Raw genomic sequence first — 23,843 nt, forward strand, 5'->3', positions numbered from 1 at the left:
TTAATTAATGAGTAATTAATAACATTAATTTTGTCATTAATTAATTTTTTAAATGACACATATAAGCTATTGCTACTAAAAGGTATTTTTACTATTCATTAAGATAGACAGAATTTTTCCGTCCCATACATCTATTTTTTGAAGCTATATTCCAGTTGCCTCACCTCAACGAAGAAAATTCCTAATGAAAATATATTCTTAGAATGTGACCATTTGGCATACTTGTTTACACAAAATCTTTTATGGCAGAAGGAAAGCATGTGCTCTTCATCTAATATCTCTTCACACTGTCAGAAATATTTAAGGAGTCATCAAATACCTACTGTACCTTTCAGGTATAGAGGGCATGCATCTGGAACAGAGGAAGCAGTGCATGTAATTTCACCTTGTAAAATTATTTCAAATTTAACCTCAAACTTTCCAGGGAAAATGAATTACCAGCCAAGGTCACTATCAGATGTATGATCAGAAAAAAAGCACTAGGAAGGAGAACTTAAAGAGAAACTAGCACTATTTTTCCTACTGGATATGGATTTTTGCACACAAATACTGTATTTCAAAAGTCTAGGAGTTAGCTAGCATTAAATGACAAATGGTTTTAACTCAAATGTTAAAACTCGATGTTACTCAGCAGGGGAACCTGAACAGAGAAGCACAGCTCCCAGCACACTGACAGCAGGTGAGTCATGTCCTGATCTCAGTCATACAGAGGTACCAGGAAAGAAGAGTTTTGGAAAGGAGGCACTAGAGAGTGTGAAAACACACCTTGCCTCTGCTTAGCTGTTGTGATGTGCTAATAACGAACTCACTCTCAATACAGTTCTTCCAAAGAGGAGCAGAGTTTATCACCTAGAAAATTAAAACAGTGTCAAAATCAGGGGAAGAAAACAACACGAACCCCCTGCCTTGCCCTTTCCCTTGAACAACCCTTGACACCTTCCTCACATTTTCTTTCTCTCCTCTGGGCATGTGTGAAGGCCAAGAAACGCAAGACTGCTCAAACCTCACGCAAGGAAAAAGCATGAAGCTGGCCACTTGGAAACAATTTCCTTCTGCAGCAAGCAAGACAAAATGTATCTGTAACACATGAGAACTGCTCAATTTTTTTCAGCTCCACTACAAGGCTCCCAGTGCTTCCAGTAGGGCTCAAAAAGTCCTTATATATTAGCACAGGACATTCTACCTAGTGAACTCTTGATCAACTGGGGAAGACCATTATGACCCCTATCTGGGTCTTCAATGTCACAAATGGATACAAATTTAATTCTCCCAAAGCAAGAACAGCTGTAGTTGAGTAAACTAACAATTGTGGGAGGATTAACTGCCTTACCCTGCTGACCCTGATGTATTCGCCCAGCAGAAAAAGGGCTGGGATCCCACCTGAGAACAAACCAGACACTGACAGGTTTATGGCTTTCTTTGGAAAGAAAAATAATTTAAAAAGACAAAGAAAATGAAAAAGAGAGAGAAACTGGAATGCCTAGCCTCTGGTTTGGTAGAAACTGCCTTCCATTTGCTCAGCTATCAGAACAGTATTAAGAAAATAACCACATGTACTTACAGAAGTACCTGCAGAGGCACTGCTTTATAATCACATCCTCCTTCCTTGCTTTTTTGTAGTGCTTATGTCATTCTCAGGGCCTCATGAATGTAGGCAAGATTAACTACTGCTTCACGGTCAGGTACTTCCTGTGTAGTATCCCATCCTGGGAGCGCTCCTTGTTGGTTTCAAAAATCACTGGTGTTAGGAATAATAATAAATAAAAAAAAAAAAGAAAAAAACAACAAAAAAGGTAATTTTCTCCAGAAATTATCCACCTAGGGAGAAGATGTGGTGGGTTTCCTCATCAGGAGAGCCAAACAGCAAACTAGAGCACAGGCTTCCTGACTTTCCTAGTGCTGAGCTAGCAGGTTTGCATGCACTTTCAGGAAGGGTGAAGCAGCAACTAACTGGAGACGACATTTTGACTCCCTTCACCGGCAGGAAAGGGTTATGCAGCAGGCAAGACCTTTAAGTGAGAGTCGGGAGACTTGTCCGCAGACAGCTTGCACGACCCCAGGTAAATCCCTCAAGGAACTGAAGCACATACCACTCATCCACAAAATGGAGCTAATCCTAATTCCTTCATGGAGTACAGCACAGCTAAACCTACTCTTTGTTTTCAGGAGCTCATGGAGCTCAGCAGTGACACTGGTATGTGAAGTGCCGAGAGAGGAGGACTCCTTGGGAGGCCAACTCATTCAGCTTTCCCTGGTAGTTAATAAGGCCCAGAGTACAAGATGGCCACATTACTCAAAAGGGATCAATAACTCCTCACTGAACCCCCCTCACCATATATGCTGCAAAAGCTATCTGAGGTCTTCTCTGACCTCTGTCCCAAGAAATTCTCAAGATGGAATTTCAAAGGAGTTTAGTCAGAATCAGGAAGACAAGAGGAAGGCTTTTTGACTCTGCAATCGAGCAGTCGTAAAACTTTTTGTTTCTTTAAAACCTTTAGTTTCTGATGTCCTACTGTGAATCCCATGTGGCCAAAAGATTATGGTTTAGGCCCCATAAAAAAAAATGCACCACAGTAGCTCAGGCATCACATAATTTACAAAAGTAAACAAACACCGACATAGGGTGCTTCCTTTTCTTTCTGTTTTTTAAATACACAGGTTACACTGGCTCATACACTGGTCTTATATGGGGGATAAAAAACACTTAACCCTAGGTGCCGGGATTCAAGAGTCACAGAATATCACCAGGATTGCAGGGGAGACTCCACGAGCTGGCAAGATTAATCATATTTTTCACTTCAAATAACAGAACAATTTTTTTTAAAAAGCTCCTTTAAAACAAAAAAATAAAAAAAGCCTTTAAGAAACTCAAGCAATTTGCTTTCCCTGGAGGCAGCACTGTCTGCACAGACCTGAGAGTCAACCTGGAGGGCTTATGGAAGTCCCCTACATACCACAGTTTTCCATTCTGACTACTGCTAACCACTGTCTACTGCTAACCACTTACAAAGTGCCCAACCCACAGTACAACCCCCTTACCACTCTGCTCTTTCCCACCTTATGCATTTTTCTCAGCCATCACTAAGAAAAAAAACACAGCCCAAAGAAACTCCAAGAGACACTTATGACTCCAGAGGGCCTTCACACGTTTTCCTCAAGTATTTGACACTAGATATAAGATTCCTCTTCTTCTCCCCGTTTGCAATCCCTTCCCTGAAATGCATCTCCATATGTGCTTTTTCCAGTGAACACCAAGCCTGTAAGCTGCTTTTCCAAGCCAAGAAAAGTTTAAAAGAGGTCACACCACAGAGAACAGACTCTGCGCATTTCCTAAGAGGGTCATATTACGTAGAATATCCACCAGAGACAAAGTGTTCCCATCCGGTTTCCCACTTCTTTTGGCATCAACGTTGCTCTTCGGGTTAGGTGAAGTGGCAAACACATGCATTGGGAAAAGGAAAGATGAATGTTTTCTGTTCCCCCCATTTTGCCTGTCTCAGCCAGAATTCCTCAGAGTACTTCTAGGGTCTAACAGAGTGATTCTTGCTATGAAAGTTGACTACTATATTCAGCATTTGGGACTCCTCCCTATACACTCACAGAGGTACTCAACTTTGGACAGCTTTTGTTGTTCCCTAAAACAATACTGAAATAATTTTCTTCCTAGGCAGACATTAGAAAAAAATTTTTAGCTTTAAATACAGTTAATTAGAGCAACAGGTTGCACTGCTTCCCTGGGCAATCCTGCTGTCAAATGCTTTTAAGGCCATGCGAGATCGGCATCTGCCAGGAAAGCTTTAGAGCTTATCCTGCCATGGGGTGAGGGGACAGACCAAATGAGTGCGGCCATCCCCTCCCAGCCCCATTTCTGACAGCTTCAGAAAACTTCAGAGACCATAGAAGTCTGAAGAACAGAGTTTCTTGCCCTCCTTTGGGCACAGGGCCCAAGCCAGCTGCAGGGGCTGTGTGCCGAGTCTCTGGAAAGTGAAGGGGAATTTTGCTTCTCTGAGCTTCAACCTGGGTGACAGAGCAGATCTGCTCCAGAGTGGCAGTTGCAGCTGGCAAAGGGCAGTAATGCCACGCCTGTGAGAGCAGGTGGGCAAAGGGAAAGGGAGGATCTTGAGGCATCTGCAAGGCACTGTTTCCATTAGCAGAGTGAGGCAGTTCCCTGCCGTGCCTGTTGGCAAGGAAAGGACAGGAGCAAAGCAAACAACACGAGGAGCTGCAGGGAAGAGGAACCCCCACCCCAAACTGCTGAAACCAGTTACAACCCAGCAAGCCTCTCTGTGTGCAGCTATGCAGCTGCAAACTTGGAAAAAAAGAGCAGGCAGCTCCGAGGAGCACCAGGATCCACTCTTATGAGAAACACTGGAAACGGAGATCAAAGGGAAACACCAAGCTGTATACACAGCTGGGGCTGTCTTCCCCTGTTAAAAAGAGACGGGCACGTAGATTTCAACTGCAAGCTCTTTGTGTGCGCTCGCACGTAACTGTGCATCTGTGCAAATGCGTGTACTCACCCCACATTTGGCCTCTTGACGTTACCAGAGTGTAGCTGATGGATGGTATTTTCCAAACTGTATGGAAGATTCCCATACAGCTGGGCAAAATCTGACTGGGCAACCCACAACTTAACCCACCCTGGGGAACAAGGCCAAATAGGTGGAAATAAAAGACATGGGAGATACAAAGCATCGCCTTTTTTAGCCTCAGATTTCTACAGTAAACCTGCTACACTGCTCCTTCTTTTAGAATAACTCATTTGAACAATTTCACTGAGTTTCCAGAAAGAGCAGAACAATTCTCATCTAAGGGCTGGGCTTTGGCCATGTAGAATTACAATAAATTACCCCAAATGTTCAACAGGTTGTGTCTTTAAGCAGCACTGTGAAGTCCCTCCTGAGAGAAAAATGTAAAGGACACATCCTCCAGAACTTCCAGGAAGAGCTGGAGCAATCTATCCTGCACAGTCCAGTTCTGAGAGGGAAAAGCAGAGGAACACACTGTGGTCATACACAGAAATGCTGGCAGTTGCCTGTTCTCAGCTGACCAGGCTCTTCTTCAAGACTAGGGACAGCCATGGTGAGCTCCTCAGGGCTGATCACACCTCTGACCCTTCCTGTTCTATTCCTTTTCTCTCCTAGACTGGTCACAGGGAGATTTAACCGTACACAAATAAGCAGCAAAATCAGGTCTGGATTAGCTTCCTTTTCCTTTCCACATATCTCCTCTGATGGTTGTGTGGCTTTGCCAGCCTTCACCTTCAAGGGTCCTTGCCCTTTTTCTACAAATACACTCACTTACTCACAAGAAGAGCAGTGTCTATCAAATGCCCTCCTTTTGTTGTTGTATTATTTGATGTCCTGGCCAGTAAGGAACCCTTGGCACTGCTCCCCAGATGACTAGGCATACAGAGCTGTAGCGACAGCTAGAGAGGAGCAACAATTGCCCAAGTGAAGGAGCAAGTATTTGAGAGTCATTAAGAGCTGTGCTTCTAAATGATTCAGATGCTTTTAGATATTCCACACTGGCTCAGCAACCAGACAACTCAGAGACAGCAGCCTGCACTTGACTTTGCAAGCATGACTAAATTTTGTGCAGCTGTTTACAACCTACTGTGATAAAAACCACACCCTTACCAAAGGAACTGTTATCAGCCTGGACCATGCATGAACCCACTGATACCATTCAGAGTCTATTTCTGTGAAAGTAACGCTGCATTTCAAACTCATGTCCTGTTTCCACTGGAAGATTACAGAGCATAAACTTTTTTGCACCAATTTCTGTTATGCCTCCTTCTTTCCCTCAGCCCCTCCTCCTGCGCAGAAACCCTTGAACAGGCAGTTACAAGATCACTCTGTAACTGCTACATCCCCTTTCCTGACTCACCTTTTGTGAGCTGAACATGCTCATTTACAAAATCTCCCATTCACGCCAATCCCTTCTTCATCCTGAGTCTTATAACTTCAACTCCCAGGCAAAAAAAAAAGAGCAAAAAGCATCCATCCTTTGCAAAAGCTTTTCATTTTTCCCTAAATAAGTCATGTTGCTTTATGAATGCACTCTCAAAGGTAAATAATTAACAGGCAAGAGGGACAGAAAATCTTATTACATGGCTAATAGGAAGTGATGCTCAGGCAGCAGTGTACCCATAAAGTATACCTTCAAAAGACAGCCCTAAGGTTTTCTTAATGGAGCATCGGGCAGAAAACCTGACTCATTCCATTGCTCTGGAATCCGGGGATTCCTCTGTGTTTCTCCAGACTCAGACAAATCCAAAACCTCTCTATGAGATTCTGCCTGCATCTGACAGACTCAAGTGCCACTTCTGAAAAAGGAGATACTCCAATTTTGCACAGGCATCATAAGAAGCAACCAGAAAGAGAACTAGGCAGAGAAGATCTGTATTTCTACATAAATTCGAACTCCCAAGGCACACAGAAGGGTGGTGGGTAGATGACACCAACTACTGCTATATTCTGCCATGGCCCTGAGTTAGCCCATTCCACGTTATTGGATGGTTTCATGGGAGAATTCCTGACTCTTGGTTGCACATTGCCTATTTTATTGTTATATGGTTTTTCTCATGCACTGTCTGGGAGGAAAGCTGCCTGGTCTGTTTGCCCACAGCTATGCAAACTGCTCGGGGTGACCAGCACCACTTGCAGCCAGGCAACAACCACAGCAACTGCGAGATGATCCTCACTCTCCTTTCCCAGACAAGGGTATGAACAGCTGATAAGACACTTGCATTTACCACCACAGCACCCAAAGCAAGGAGTTAGACCATATTGGTGCCACCCATTAGCAGCAAAGGTGCATTCACTTTGTGTCCTTCTTCTCTTTCCTCATGGGAGAAGGTGTTATGCAGCACCTCCTGGCCCTGGGCAACACTGACAGGACAGCAGGACACTGAGGGAGACACAAGGAGTAAGCATGAAGTTTTAAAGGACAGGGAAAACTTGTGTGAAGGAGAGAAAGGCAAGCAACTGGCTGGAGATATGGATCAATGATGCAAACTTGTCCCTGCTCCTTTGTTTCATTGATCCACATCTCCAAGCACTGGATCCATGTGTGTTTCTGTGCCTCACCTGTTAAATGGGGGTGTCTCACTCTTCCCATCCTCTTTGGAATATCATAAGGTTGGAGGTTCTCAAAGTTGTGATATTTTGGTAAAAACAGACCACTTACGGAAAGCAGAAAGAGAGTTTCTTGCCTACATTTTCTATTCCCCTTCCTTTGGTTATCACAAGTCTGCATGGCCTATATTGCTATAGTACCCTCAGTACATGTACCAGGTAAAGATGTACATCAGCACACACAACTCCAACACACAACTCTGCCCCAAGAGTACAAAGTCCTGAAACTTGTGGTTACAGGTAATCTGTCTCAAAATTATATTCCTCTGACCTCATCTTCTCTAGGGCAGAGATTTTCCCCAAATGGCTTTTAGCTAGAAATGCTTTCAGGCCCATGAGCAACATTAGTCACTTGAACAAGAAAAGTTGTTGCATCAAGATTTCTGGCCCTCAGCACTTCAAACAGCACCCCATGAAAAAAATATAAAGACCCAAAAAAAAGCCTGCCAAGTCTCCAGAGATGCATTTGGAGAGAAATGGTAAGTACAGAGCTCTGACATGACTGAAAATGGAGCCAGGAAAGCTGAATGCCTCACTTCCTACTGCGGCCAGATTCTTCCTGGGTCCAAGCTCACTGATTACAGAGGGCATTTGCCCAGTCTTTGTAGTTTTTTGAGGATAGCCATAAACATACAGAACTGGAGAGGGTTCAGCCTGAAAGAAAACTGTGGCAATGCACCCAAGTAGAAATTTGAGGATGCAAGTTTGGGGAGAGATTCAGGAAGCAAGGCTGGCAATGATGCACTCCAAACCAGAGTGGTAACCTCCGATTTGGTGCAGAGACCTGACTGCAGAGCATGTTTCTTTCTAATATGGGGGCTTCCTCTCAAGTGTCCCTTCAGGAAGGCAAGATGATGAAAGGATTCTCAGCATCAGACCACTATGACAAGGCCAAGCAGATTGCACCGGCAGTTCTTTCCACATCATGGGAGAAAAATACATCAGAAAGTGTCCCTAAAACACATCTTAGTTGAGAAGGGCTTTGTGACAAATATCTGTTTCTGAAAACTGGCTTATAACAGTGATTTTATTGTGCAACGTTGTTGAAACAAAAACATTTTTCTTTGTGACAGTTTATCCAAAATAGTAGTATTGTTCTTTTTCCTCTTCTGTCTTCAACAGCTATTGCATTCCTAAGGGAGGTACAGAGACCTGGGAGCAGAAAGGAAGGCAGGCATACATACACTCTTCACTGCATCACTTTGAATAAAAATCTAAAAATTCCTATATGAGCAGTACTACAGGACTTCCAACAAAATGTGGATCACTTTGTTTCCTTCAAATCTCAGCATGGAGACTAACTGTCCCTTTTCAGCAGCTTAACTCAGAGTTCAAAATGTTCAGCAGTCCAGCCAATGTGAAACAAAGCTTTTGCAGGCTTTCAATTGTAAGTGAAATCAAAACACTGCTTCTGCCCAAGGAGGCACTTCACATGAGCAAGTGTGGTGGTCAGCCAGAGATTGATCCCAGTGTTACAGCACCTGACAGAGCAAAGCAAAAGAAACAGCAGCAAAAGGCAGATTGACACTAAATGACAACAGCTGAGCCTGAATGTATCCAGAAAGAGCAGCTCTCTGGCAGCCTTACTCCAAAAACCACTGGCTTCCCCCTCTCCAGGTTAAGCAAAAACAGGCACAGCAGTATAATAAGTTATTCAGATCTCCCAAACTAGAGGAACATGCTGCAGGTCTGCTGAAAACTGTTAGTCCCAGCTGAAAACAGAGGCATCTGTCATCCAAACAACAGAGCTGAAGACAGCCAGCTACCTCCAGCTCTTGTTCCACACTGGCCATGGAGACAGGAGGCTTTAGCTACAGTTCCCACAAGGAGTAAGTAGGATCAGTGCATGCCGTGACCTTTGGATGTGTCAAAGATAGATGCATGCTCAGCTGTGTTGGACACGGTTTGACTGCTGCAGGGAACATCACAGGTTCCAAGTGTTATTAATGAGGAAAACAATATGTACTGTCAAGGTTTGCTACATGAACTTAGCGTGAAAACAAAGCCCACTCCAGAGAACAAATGAAATTTACTGGATTAGTCTCTTGTTCCAGCTTTCCTGATAAATAGCACTGAACTCAACACCACATTGATTAGTTGGTTCAAGACAAACACTGATCAGATTGCCTTGGCAAGTATATATAGCACTACACAAGCACAATCACCCTTGTCTATTCAGAGTAGCAAGGATTCCCTGTACTTTCATTTCCCTTCCCTCTATCTTTCCCAGCCTAGACAGCATGTCTGCACTATTTAAAAGCCCTATGCTAAAATGCTTTTCCCTCCTCCTTCTCTTGCATTTTGCTACTAGACACAGTCAAAGCCCTTGTTCTGAAGAAACAGAACCAAACTGTGCAAATGCTGCAGAGTCCCAGAAGGCCCCACATTTCAGTGCAAGCTGACCCACGTCATGGTTTTCTCCTCTACATCAGTAGGGTTTTTCCTTTATCTTATCTAGTACCTTAAATACACATCCCCAGCATAACAGTCAGCTCTGAGTGAGAAACCGCTCTGGAGAACCACTGTGCCCTAAACAGTCTCTCACGTTACAGAAAGAATGGGTGGGAACCACTGAAGATGGGGGATTCCAGTAAGAGTCAGAAAGGTTAAAAATACAGTATACACAATCATTGCTGCGTTTGTGTTCTTCACTTTGTTTCTGACCATCTCGAAAGATATCAGAGAGAAAGGATCTTACACCATTTCACTCTGCTTTTATGCTACAAACAACTTTCAGCAACTTGAAGTTTGTCTCCTTTAGACCTTGTCCTTTTTCTTTTTAAATGCACTTTTGCAAAGCTACAAATTCTGCAAGATCTTCAGAAAATTCTAATTTCAGTGATCCTCCCAAAGTCTCTTTCCCTCCTTGGATCTATCTTTCGTCTGAATTGAATTCTTTTTACCATAAGAAAAATACGCCCTCATAACTCATCCTTTACCCAATTAACTCAGCTTTGTTTTCCTTCCTTCTGGTGTATTACAACAAAATCATCAGCAAAACCAAATAGAGCAATGTAGGATATACAGAAAAACTTATATTTTTTTTGTTTGTTTATTTTTTTAATCTGATCAATAGCTTTTCAAACATCTTTCTTGTTCTATCAGGAGATGTAACTTTTCTAACAGACACCACCACCATGTTGGTTTACCAGAACTGCCACTTCACAGAGCAGCAGGAAGTCACCTCAGTGCTGTGTGCCTTCCCTTACTACCACACTGACCACATCCTCCCAACACTGGCATGTGTAAAATGTCCACAGACAAGAGCTATACTGCTATCTGTATAACATGCAACATTGAGCTTTAGCCTGAATTTTATTTGTTATCCTTTTTGACAAAATATTACACCAGCAAAGTGCATCTTTCAGTCACATGCTTGACCATGTTTTCTTTTAGAAAATGACGGGGTGTTGCTTACGCATCAGTTTTTTGGTAGGCGTGTTAAAGGGCTAAAAAGTATCATTTTAGTTACGTCTTGCAGCAGATGAGAAGCAGAATACTGGTTTCTTATTTAAATGCAAGCTATGACTCATCCTGGGCACAGATAAACTGAAACACATACCCATTAAATAAAAAGCACAAATAATTTTCCAATGTGAGGATTAATGACAGATAATAACTATAAATTAACTTTAATCTCTTATAACAAACAAAGCCCCTTATATAAATGTCACTGCAATCTTTTCAGATAAAAACAACGAATGAAAGCAAGAAGAAAAGTCATTTAAATATTATCAGCTAATATTTGGTACCAAATCAAACAGCTCCTTAGCAGAACCACTGGAGTGTTCATGAAATATTTCAAGACTAAGAAAAGGAGTGGCACTTAAAACACTGCTTTAATTTTTAAAAACACAATTCTAGTTATTTTTTGACATTAAAGGAGTTCAAGATTCTTAATCCTGACACATTAAAACATCATCAGATCCGCAATACTGAGTCCAAGTTAAATCACATATTCAAAAGGGAGGAGGAGAGCATTTTGTTTTTCTACTATTCTCTTGCTCGAAAGAAATTCTCTGTAATCATTGAATGGGTTAAACCAAAATTTAACTGAACATAAGAAGGCTGCTGTTCACAGACAAGAAGGGAAAAACCAGAGTCAGAGACCTAATAGTGGACAATTTTGAAAATTATAGTGTGTGTCAATAATGGAGATAACAGTGAGATTCAAAAGGAATAATCTCAAATAATAAGGAAAATGAGCACCTGTCAGCCACAAAGCCATTAGTATCAGGGCTTTTATATTTGCAACAGTTAATTCTGGAGACACTGACAAACTTAACAACACAGCAAATCAAACATGATGAAAATCTAACCAGGAAGTAATCCCCCTCACTCAGAAAACACTGCTGTGGAGTTTGAAAATAAATGCTTCCAGTATGAAACTTGCTGTCCAAATCATTGGTAATGAACACTGCAAACACAGCAAAGGCACTGCAGAGTCTAGCTGGGTTTGCAGATGTGAGTAGCTGATGAAGCCATAGCATCTGCATTAAGGGACAGATAATCCCAAACCAGGAACAATGGACTCCTGAACAAAGTTCCCAGATACAGGAGTCTGCCTGTACAGACCACCCAACGTGATCAAATGTGTGCCCTTCCCAGAAGGATGAAAACCAAAGGCTTGTAAAACCACGTCTGAGACACAGACCTGGAATACAGTGCCTCAGAATGGGAGGGACTGGAAGAAAAGACCTTGCTAAGAAGGCTGATGGTTAGAAATCTTCAGCCGGGAGCAGGTGGGGACTAGGGAGCATAAATCAGACAAAAAGAGAGAAGAAAGAGCTATTACACCAACCAAGAATGGGAGAACAAATTCTGCAGCAAGCATCTTGTCAGCATTCAGAAAAAGGTGGCATAAGGGGAAGCACAGGTAATAACACTCCTCTCACTAGTAACACTTGTAATGATGTGCTGGTCAACAGTAAATCCTCATGATATCCCCACCTCAGGTAGCATTACTGTCCTCAGTTAAAGACAGGGAAACAAGGTAGAAACTCACATGGATAGCTGGTAGCAGCCATATCCCAACCCCATCAATACATGCCAGTCCTTAGCTGGACAGTAAGTATGGTTGCTAAGATCTCACCCACAGAGAGTCTGAAGCTTCGCTGGCTGCCCCACAGGCCTGAGGCTACAAATGGATGATCACATATCCATGCAAACTTGGCCAGTGTAAAAGGACCAGGCTGGCACAGGGAAAGATGGAGACAGTTCTGCTCTAAAGCTGTTCTGAGTGTAAGCAGCATTTGCAATAACAATTAGATATGCAAATAAGCACATTGAAGATTAGTGACGGTTTACTGTTGTCATGGAGAAAAAAGCACCTTCAATTCTGGGTCAGACCCAAAGACTGCATTTTCTTTCCCTCAGTGGTAAATATAACCAGATAGTGCACTGGAAAACACAGGAGCCAACACTCCTCAACACAGCTCAACCCGGGACTGGAGAGGCTGAGACTCATAGGAGCAACAGGGAGCAACATAACCCAAACAAAAAGCCTCCCTGCATCAACCCAGAAAGACAGGACCATGGCAACTCTGTAGATACTCAAAACTACCAGGAGGAAGAAGCACAGGCTGGAAGAAAACACTCACACCACGCAAAGGCCAGGCTGCTTCCCAGCATTGCTGCTGCCAGGGGAGGCAGATGTGGGGGAAACTGAGGGCAACACAATTCATAGGGATTCAGCTCCAATTCCCTTGAAGCCACATGGGAAGATCTTGTCTGAATGAAATTACACACTTGGCTCAAAGCCTCTGTGTGTCTTTGGCCATCCTCATAGTCCTCCCATCCCTTGTTAAATGATGGCTGCTAAGAGAGAAGAGGAGGCAATCAGTCTATTTAGACTCAGCTTTCCTTCCCACCCTGGGGGTTTCTTCATAGGAGCAGCTGGCCAGAGCACTGCCTTTGTTACAGCAGCCACAAAAAACAGACACCCACCCTCAGCCCCCCTAAAATCCCACAGAAGAGCCAAGATAAGTTTATAATGGAAACCCTGACATAACTTTAACTAGAGCATCCTGAATGGAAGGCGATAATCTGATCTGTGTGTGAACTAGCTCCCCTTGCCTCAATGGTATTTATCTTACTTTAACTCCTGTTACAAAAGGGTTGAGTCATATAGCAGAGCCAGCCAAGTAACAAAACTGCAGGGTTTGCTAAAACGTCAGATTCAAGGATAAACAGGCACAACTCTAAAACAGGTTAGAAGAGTCTCTGCAGGAGCGCTGGTAGCCAGACCTCGGAGCCTCCGGACAATGGCATTTTCTTCTGCGTTGCAGAGACTATCACAGCCCAGTGAGGGTGTGGGGGGAGAGGGTGCAGAGCACAGGGCTCTGCCCTTTGGTTGATGGTAAAACGTATTACCCAGGGCCCAAGAAACCTGATCCCGTAGCAACCTCATGTATGGAAAGTGCCCCAATCAGATTTCACTGTGTCAGGAGAAGAACAGTATTTACTCTGCATACAGATTAGTCACAAAACTGGGTCACTTCTTGCCTTTTCAGAGAGAGGAAAAAAAAACAAACCCACAACCAAAACCAAAGCTTCTTTTTCAGATCTTTTTGTGTCTTCCCCCCAACTTTTAAAACTACGTGATGCAGTGTGGTCATTCACAGCTGCCAAAGCTGATCAAATGGCACCTGCATGGATAAGGTTAAAGCACATTACACTCACCAGGCTTGCATTTCTTAGAATTCGGCTCATTAGCTACTTACCGGTTCTTTTCTAGTTCGTTGTGCGTAGACCTGGAAGATAAACAAAAATTTGGATTAGCCACCTTTGACCTCTGAGCACCAAAGTTCAACTGCAGCAAGCTGTACACATCTCCAGTGGCACACTGCAGCAGAAAGTCAGCCAACTACATACATTAAAATCTACAGCTATAACCTCATCCTCCCTGCTGACAAGAAATTCCTCCCCTCCAGTGCAAAAGCTGGTACTCTTACTGGTGCTACAGAAAATGTTCCCTTGAGACTTCAACGCACAAAAAATCCCAAAGAGAGGCAATGATTAGAACAGAAGGCCAGAGTCTGCCACTTCTAGAATCCTTCTGGCTCTTCAACCAACTCACTACAGGACTGTAGTTACGTTTCTTTCTGCTTTAGTTTCTCCATTCACCCTGTAAAAACACCGGTACCATCTGCTAACACAGGAGCTCACAGAGCATTAATTTGTGCCCATCAAATACACGGGAACCTTCCAGCAGAACTGGCTCTGTAAGGACAGCCCCTGGATCCCTTCAGCCATCACATGCCAGATTTAGCCAACTTAGCAGACCCAGATATGGCCAGGAATTGGGCACGAAATGGGATGGCCAGCACTGGCCATGTTTGCAAATATCAGCAGCACTGAGTAGCACTTTCAGGATGACTGAAAACCCCTCAGGGATGGAAACAGCACTGCCACAGCCCTAGTATGTAGTGAAGTGACCCATAAAGTGGCACTGTGACCACTTGACAAAGGAGGGGGCTTTGTCTTTATACCTGCCCACCAAGCCAAGCACGCTGCCAGCACTCCCTGATTCAGAGCTTGCAGCTTGAAAACAAAACCAACTAGAAACAAAAGGGAAACAGGCAAGTTCATTCTCCTTGCTCTGTGATGACAGCATGAGTGGCAAAAAAAGCTTAAATCCATTCAGGATTTCTAATCTAAGCCAGGTAAGGTTGTTGAGGATTATTTAAAAGGATAGCCATTTATCCAACATTTCTCTTTAACAGAAGGTCACCTTAAAATAAGAGTAAAAAGAGCCCAAGAGCTTAATAAAAAGGATCTATTTTCTCTAATTTGGCATCACATTTCTTCCGGAGCTCTGAGAAGATTATCCTCTATCCCCCATCTGGAGAATCCCACAGAGAATTCTACAATTAGGGAACTGAATGGAGGATGTGCTCCAAGGGAAACCCTGTCATAATTAAATGCTTCTCCAAAAAAAGGAAGGAGGAGCGCCTAACAGGTGTTAGAACCTCATTGAAAATGACAAATAAACTGTAGATGTCTGCAAAAAACAAGGTAAATGAGTTTTAGCTGACCATGGCTGAGAGCTGCGGGTGGCCAGAGGAAAAACAAAACGCTACCGTATGTCTGTGCAAGCTACCCAGAGCAGCAGGATATGGGACACCCCAAAGGCAAGGCACACTATAGGCAAACTCTTCATGTTCAGGAAACTCCCCAAAACAGTGGATGCCTTAATTCTGGTTCCCAGGAATCAGAAACATGAACACAGTGTTTAGTCCAGAAAATCTCCCAAATTAAAGCCACACCGCCCCCAGAGTCTAAACCAGCAAAATCCATTTATCCAGGCAACTTGGATCCAAATCAACCCACCAGGGCTGAGCTAAGGCCCTTTAAAGTCACTGCCTGTATGTACTTTGGAACATGCTTATTGTTCTTATTTACTGTATGTTCCTGCAGGAGACTTTGCACTCTTCCTAGCTATGATATTAGCAGTTATAAGGCCAGAGATATGCAATGGCTTGAATTCCTATATTATATCGAGCCAATTATCAAGGCCAGCACTGAAAGAACAAAGTTTGGCCCACTGCTGTGAACAAAATTAAAACAGCAGGTTCTCCTTACTCCTCTCACACAGGAGACTCTTTATTACCTATCTGCCTTCTGATGAACAAGACAACTGAGAGAGGTCACAGGCTTTTCACCAAGTCAGGAAATGTATGCTGGGACTTTTAACCATGTCTGTGGCATGGAAAAAAAACAAACCTCACCCCCCCCAACACCTTCACACCGAAGCTGAATGCAAATAAAAGAATCTCAGCAATGTTGAATGAATCCTACAGGGATTCTCTTACCTGCCTATGCTTTGCTTAGTGTAACTGGGGACCATTTGGAAAAGTTGTAATTTTTTGTTTTATCTGGATTTAGGAAAAAAGCCCAGCACCACTTCCCACTACCAACATTCACTAATTTATATTTTTTGTGAGTTTCCCTTTGCTCGTACAACACATAAAGAAAAAAACCCCTCTCTCTTCTGTTCATAATTCACTTCATTTTCTATAGGTCCCGATCTAAAGACTAGTTTTCTCCCCTTGTCTTTGAGCTGCACGTGTTACTAAGATTTATTTGGAATTAAACAAGGACAGTGCTGTCAGTGAAATGGAAAAAAAGTACAGGAACCTCTACTGATACTACATTTAGAAAAAAAAAAAAAGTCTTTTAAATAGGTGCAGAAACAAACGTAACTGGACCTCTTTAACTGAGCTGGTCTTATCATCAACTGAGAACCTGGTGAGTATCACCAGACTGAAATCAAAGCCTCATCCCTGTAAGCCATCGCCAGCTTCTTGATGGGTACATGATGAACACCACAGCTGTGAACTGTTGCCAAAGCTCAGGGAACATTTCAGTGCTACTTTTAACGCTCTGGGTTTACAGCAGCGAGAAACCTGTGCGTTCAGTGTGCTGCTGCTGTTGACAGTCAGCCACAGCCTGTGTCACCCAGTGACATGAGGACACCACTGTCGAGCATGGACCACAAACCAGAGGAACTCACATCTCCTCTGTCAGGCAGACACGGCAAGCAGGACCTTGCCCCCACCTGCAAAGTTGAAATCAGAGTCATGCAGGCACAGACATGTTCAGAGGGGGAAACAAAAGCCCAAGCACATGTACTGGCACTGCTAAAACGTCAGCTGCAATTTAAAAGTAGCTCAAGCACAAAACGTCTGCGGGGTTCTCATTTAGAACTCAGGTTTCTATAGCAGTCAATAAATTTAAAACAGCCAAACTGATAACTGCTCATAAAAACTGAAGGAATGTTGTATAAGGAGAAGGATCCTGTTCACTGCATTTTGAAAACAGCTTGGGAAAAGATCAAGAAAAAGTTTTAGAAGCTTAAGATAAAGGAGCCAAGCAAACAACAACAAAAACAGCAAATCAGTCCCCCTTTTTTTTTTTAAACAACAAAAAGTTAAAAGGGGACAAACGCAAGTTTACTCCAATTTACCTCAGATACCTGAAAAGGCATACAAAATAGGAAGAAAGCGGGAAGCAGCAATTGTCAGTCATTCTAATTTAAGGTCAGATGCAGCAACTTTTCTGCATCAGTTACAGTGATTCTGCCTGCAACCTTGCTATCCAACACAGTAACAAGGTGTTGCTGAAACATTAACCTACAGTGAAGTCCCCCAGTGAATGAGACATTGCGAGTAATTTCCCACTTTATCTCATTTTCTTTATTTAAGTAAAATCTCTCCTACCATGGCAGGGGAGGCCAAACTTTCCCCGAGCACAGGTAAGCCAAAAAAACAAACTGCATCAGGGAGGAACAAGCTCTAAAGAGCACTGAATTAATTTGTCACTGAGGTTTTTACTGTAATTAAAATCACAAAGCTGCCACATGACATTAAACATAGCTGACCTTTCTGGTTTACTTATTTATTATTGATAAATATCCCAATGTATGCATTTGCAGAATACCTGCATTTTGGTTTGTCTTCTCAGTGAGGTAACTACACAGCAATCGAGAGCCCTTGTCCTATGTGGTACACAGATGGCATTTAGATCCAATGATCCTGTCATCCCTCTTGAACCTGGTCACCTTCTGGCCTGGATCTGGCACCAGCTCCTGGCTCCAGAGGAGTCCAGGACTCCAAGACCTACATCTCCATCACAACAGATACACTGGTATCTCAGGAGGTGCTGCTGGCCACAAGGGGCCTCTTCCAATAAATGTCCTTAATGCCAACACAGCGCCAGTGCTTCTCCTCCAAATTCACTCATCCCGCTCTGCTTTATCAAGAATTTAATCAGGAAAGCAATATTCCACCAGCTTGTGTAAATTAAGGCACAGTTACCCAAATCATGTTTAGAAAAACAACAAGAACATCCACCTGCAGACCAGGCTTTCTGTCTTACTTCACTCAGGTTCAGCTGCTTCTCCTGCTTGTACATCATCACATCACATACAACTTCATTCTTCTTCATTTTACAGACCTTTCCCGCCTCATGGCTCTGCTGACACCCATTCACTGGGCCACTAAATTCCCCTGCAGGAAATGCCTTCTTCCGTTGCCCAAGGCAAGAACAACCAACCCTTCTGGAACCAGTGAACCGTATTACTGCTCTCTTTTATGCAAGTTCTTCCTCAGAAATGGCTCCTTTTGGAAACAGCCAAATGACAAAACAAAACAAATGAAAAAGAAGGGTGATCAACAGCTTTTTTAAACTTTAAATCCACTTGTGTCCACAAAACAGAACTTACTGGCTTGAAGAACCCGTGTTTTGCCATGGTTTCAAGTGGACCAACACCATAAAGAGACTATGAAAAAAATGCAGAAGTCAGCCTGGGAAGTCCACAAAGAAGCTCCACCAGCATCATGTGAGGCTTCCAGCTTAATGGCAAGACAAACAATGGCTGCACAAGAGTTAAATCCTCCTGCCCAGATAGAGATGCTCAAGGGCTGAGTTTCTAAGGGAACTGTGAACCCACCTCACCTTTGAAAGGCCCAGGAGTCTGGCCTTCAGAGAGCTGCAGGGAAGCCTTGAGAACACAGCAACTTACGGTACTCAATCCTGCCATGAGGAGCAGGATGCAGCTGAAGATGGCACAGCCGGAGCAGGAGTCCTTCTGCTGCCTTCCTTACGCCCTTTGTGAGTAGCAGCCTCAAGTCTAACAAGAACATCACCTCATCAAATCTAACAAAACATTTCCTTCCAAGCAATACCAGAGACAAAAGTTATCTTAAGCCATTACTATCTCATGATCCCCTACACTGTTTGACCTTGAGGTCCAGAATGAATTCCTCTCCATGAGGATCTGAAGTGAGGAGACGGAACAGACTGTTTCCCCTTCTCACTGACGTCAATGCCAATGCACCAGATTAACCTGGCCCCAAACTCTGGCTAGTTTTTCTGTCGCTCTTGGATGGACATGGTATCAGATTCCTCCTAAGGATCTGATCAAAGCTATTTTTCCAGGATCAAGCCAGACCCTTTCCAAAGTTCACATTCTCCGTCTCCAAAAGAGAAGGGGATGCAGCCGTACTGGCTTCTGTTCATGTTTGTTCATCTTTGGAAAAGGAGAAATGGCCCCACAGTCTGTTTTCAGCTCAGAGGGAGGAAGAGCTCTTCCACGTGGTTCACAACTGCAGAAAGTCACCTACCTGTGGATTTCTACACAGTATTGTGAAAGTTTCCTGCAACACTCAGTCACAACAACTTTAAAAAGTACACTGCACACTTCCCTTCAAAAAGTAAATGTCTTCAAAGTAATTTCTTTACACAGCCCCTCTCAGTTTAGTACCTGGTCCTCATAATCATTATTTCTGCTTGCAACATTTCAGAAATTAATTTTTCTTTAACAGTTTCTATGCAGGGGGGACAACATCAACACACAAAAATCCTAAACGATTTTCACAAGGTCACGCAAGAAGCCTGTGGCAGAGCAGGGTACTTAACTCAGGTTCCCTCAAGCCCAGGATAAGGCTAGCATTGGTGGGTGGTTGTTCTCAGGCAACCCAGAGACAGCTAAAAAAGACACTTGTGCCATCTGATTCTTGGGTCAAAAACCCAAAAAGTAACATAATCATTGTATAGTACAAGTGGGAAAGTGAGAAAAAAGCCTACAACCAACAACAACCCAAACCCCAACCAGCCTTCATGTCTTGCCCACTGTCAGCCAAGTGGGCCAACCCTACTCTCAGACACCCCTGTACAAGGTGCCAGAGAAAATCTAAAATGGGAGCCAAAAGCAAAGCAGTATTGGTTTACTGATAGAACTCAACCAAGAGACATATCAGGCAAAAATCCTCAGCTGGGGAAGCATGCTGTTCTGCTGGTGCATGTTCTGCTTTTCCAGTACAAGGGAGAAAAGAGCAGGAAGACATTTCCTCCTTGCTAAACACCAGAGCCTATCCCAGTTCCAGAGCTGAGCTGCTCCAAACCAGACCAACACCCGACAAAGCAGCATAAGGTGGCACTCTGCAGGAGAAGGGTTTTCCACATAACACATAACAGCAAGAATGTTGTTTGCATTCAGTGCTGCAGTCTGGGGCAAGTAAGTAAGTCCCCAGCTCGCTTCCCTCCCCACTGTGCAGGCTGGGAGCAACTGTTCTGGTGTGGGCCTTCTCCTGTACCACCTGAGGCCCCACATGCAGAGGCTGGTCCCAGCCCCAAGTGCTAAGGGAAAACTGCCCTCATGCAGGGCCCTGCACAGCCAAGAGGAACTGGGTTTGCTGAACAAGCAGCTATTCAATATTTTGTTTTCTCCTCATTGTTCAACATGTGGCCTCAAGCCAAGCCCTGCTCTGAATACAGAACTGGTGGTTTCCTTACAGGCTTTTTGACAGGCTCACCAAGAGCAGTGGCTGGGCAGTTCGCAAGCACGTTTATTGTCAAACATCCTCCCTTTCCAAACTGGAGGCTAAGAAACAGGGAAATCAGAGTTGCAACTTCCTGTCCCTCCAAGTACCTCCATGAAGACCCCCAAGGGCCTGGTTTTCTGGGCCACTTTAGATGTTCTTAGCACAACTTCTGCTGGTGCCTCTTGTGGCTATGCATCATCAGCACTTCCACAGCTCACATCCCAGTTTCGTACCTTGGAATAAAAATCACTGTATGAGGAATAGACTGTCTCCTGTAACAAGCTGGGCTGAAAGGGACTTGCTGAATCTACACTGGGCTGCTGAGAGCAGACAAGAGTGAAGTGAGTTCTCCAGTGTGCTATTCACTGCTCCATTCTGCCTTCTAACTTCGCCACAAGTGAGCAAATGTCCTACAGAAACCACTTCCTTCCCTTTCCAGCCCACACTTAGCCATATCAGAAGGGGCTTGTGCACACAGATCAGACACAAAGCCTGATGTGCGTTCACTTGGGGAGGTATCTTAACCACTTCAGGAGTCCTCCTCCCTTGGACATGCAGCAGACAACATCCTCTACAACAATTTAGAACTTGGACAAATTCAGGTAGATTCTCACAGGTCAGGAGAAAGTATATTCTTTGCCTTAATCAAGGCATGTGTCCTGTCTTGTAACTCATGATGCAAGGGAGTTTGAGCTTCTTGTAGACAGATTCTTGACCTTTTTTTTTTAATACATTGACAAAACCATGTGTTTCATGACCTGGTGAGGAGAAATATCAGGAGGCTTCACCATGGCACCTCCAAGCTTCCCCATGAACAAGGAAGAGCATGACACAGAATGAGGGCAGCAAAATACAGACACTTCTTCACACTAATGTCAGGTATGCATTGTCCCCCAGGTCTCTCCCAAGTGGGAAGGACAATCTCCCTATACAATCATCATAAACAGATCATTCAAAGCAAAATGAGTTCCTGACATAGGATGAAGCACTTGCTTCATCCATCCTCTGCCAACACCTTAATATCTCTGCTAACAAAATTTTTGCTGTCCATTATTCAAGTGTATTAAAAAGCAGGGTAAGGTCTAACACTGCAGAAAGCTCCATGTGGTCCCTGTCCCGCTGACTTCCAGCAGGCTCTATGAGTCTCACTGCATGGTCAGGGACTCGGTCTCTGCCATGGGCACACCAGAACCAGTGTCAAAGCTGCTGGCACCTGCATGGCAGAGAGATCACAGTGGTTCACAGAAAGAGAATAAAGACACAGGATGCAATTTTCAACTCTACCTGGAAAACTTAGGATCCTAAGTCTCATCTTCTTTCAAACAGTCACAAACTCCAAAACATCTATTCTGCTTCCTGAAAACAGGATTAGAAAAGTGTGCACATTACCCCAATGTACAGATGGTGGGAACCATATAATGTACAGATGGTAGGACCCATGTAGGTCATCTGACGTGCCCAGATCTTGCAGCCTTACAGCAGCAGACTCAGGAAACGATCCAAAGACCCAGCATGCCAGCCCTTTGCCCTGTACCACGCTTCTTCCCACACATAACATTACCCTTTTGAGGAAGATGGTCATTTCCAGAAATAGCCTTAGCAATGTCCTCTGCAGTGCAGCAGTCTGTTTGGGGAGCATGTACTTCTCTGCAACACACATCTTCTGCCCTAAAGAAACTGCCTTCAGATGCACTGGGGAAAATGAGGCTTTTTGTGTAAACGCCACCTGACTGAAACACACTTTGTTTGAAAAGGAACTGATGGCATTTGTATGGCTGTGGGCCAGGCCAGACTTTCTTCACTTCTATTTAGACTTATTAGTTATCTCTCATGTTACAGCTATACTGCTGCAACACTGTGTCTGGCAGGGGAAACACACTGGAAAACAGGAAAATACATTAACATTACTGTTAGCTACACATTGTACTAGGGAAACTGAGGCACAAAGATTTACAGTCTTACGGACTGTAAGAAAAGCAGGAAGAGAACCCAAATGTCCTGTCGTCTGGGATTATGTCCTGTTAACAGAGACATGTTCATCCAGCACCTGGGAGATCCGTGAAAAAGGAAGGCTGAGGAAAATGGAAGAGTTCCAATTTCTCCTGCTCTTACAGTTCTGGCTCACAAGCAGCAGCAACTAATATGAAGGCAGTGAGGTGGCTACTTCCCACAGTTCCCAGATGGCCAAACTACTCCTGAAGCAGTTCATGAACTGCTGCAGTTTGTAGCCTGTTAGAGGTAAACTAGAACTGGTGCCACGTTACCTTACCATGCCAACACATTCCTTACAGCTGCCCAAGCACCTGGACAATGACCACTGGAGTAATAGTCTCAACAGCAATCCTAATGTCATTTGTCCCTTCCCATAACTTCTCCCTTATTGATGGTGTAACAGATGGAAGGAGATAAATGAAAAGCCTTCAGAAAACAATCAACTATTTTATGCAGAGGAACTTTAATCAAAACTGAGGCAAAAGAACTGCTCTCAGTCCACATGCCTGCTCGTCACAGAGCAAGCAGCAAAGCATAAACAAGTAATTAAGACAATGTTGGAAATCATCTAGGCTACTTCAAACTGGATTCATAAAGCAACAGAACTGAAGTGAAATCACTTCTATATCACAGAATGAAAAGAATGAAAGTACAGTAGGGAGCATAGAAAAGAGAGATGGGAATATATCCAGCAGGATGGAAAAAGCAGGCCTGTTCCCTCTGAGCTGATCAACAAGGCAGTGTCTCATAGAGAAGAGATCCAGGCAAAGGCCAGCCAAGTGCACAGCCCCAGAGAACCACAACCTCTGATCAAGAGAGCCCAAAATAAGTCAACAAAAACAAATCCTATCTTTGTTGGTTCAAAGGAGGTAGGGAATAGAAGCCAACACACTCGAGAGGAGAACAAATAGAAGCCAGTCTTTGAATTTGGGCAGAAGTTTGTCAGGGGGGATCAGGAGATGATGAACAGCAGGAACTCCTACAAGCAAGACAATTAACTCAGCAGCAGGACATTGACTGATCTGTTTGGGTCAGAAAGAGAAATGGATTTGAAAGCTCAATCAGCAGTGAGAAAGGAAAGTCAGTCTTACCTACAAACGGGAGAGCAGATGGAAACAACACTACAGGTGACAACCGATTCACTACCAAGCAAAGGACCAGGTCAGGTTAAACAAAACCATGAAGGATAAACTCCTGCGTGTGTTATGGATGAGGCATTACACAGAGAAGATATAAAAAGGGTATAAATGCGGTAAGAGGGGAAAACCCCAAAACATCTGACAGGAATACTACTTAAACCAGAGAATTGCTGGTACACTGAATATAATGAGAAGAGAAAATGAGAGGAAGAGATGATGAGGTTTGGCCCAAATAACCTCCCCACCAT

General features: G+C 43.7%; 1 protein-coding gene across 2 annotated transcripts in view; it reads right to left on the reverse strand.

Moving 5' to 3' along the window:
* MXI1 (MAX interactor 1, dimerization protein) overlaps nt 1–23,843 on the reverse strand; it is a 57,083-nt gene that overhangs the window by 15,419 nt on the left and 17,821 nt on the right. For both annotated transcript variants that reach the window (XM_017803966.1, XM_017803967.1), the window contains exon 3: nt 13,862–13,891. In XM_017803966.1, coding sequence (XP_017659455.1) covers nt 13,862–13,891 — 30 coding nt within the window. The remainder of the gene's footprint in view (nt 1–13,861; nt 13,892–23,843) is intronic.

Source organism: Lepidothrix coronata, unplaced genomic scaffold (assembly GCF_001604755.1).
Source record: "Lepidothrix coronata isolate B3197 unplaced genomic scaffold, Lepidothrix_coronata-1.0 Scaffold8, whole genome shotgun sequence".
Classification (NCBI taxonomy): Eukaryota; Metazoa; Chordata; class Aves; order Passeriformes; family Pipridae; genus Lepidothrix; species Lepidothrix coronata.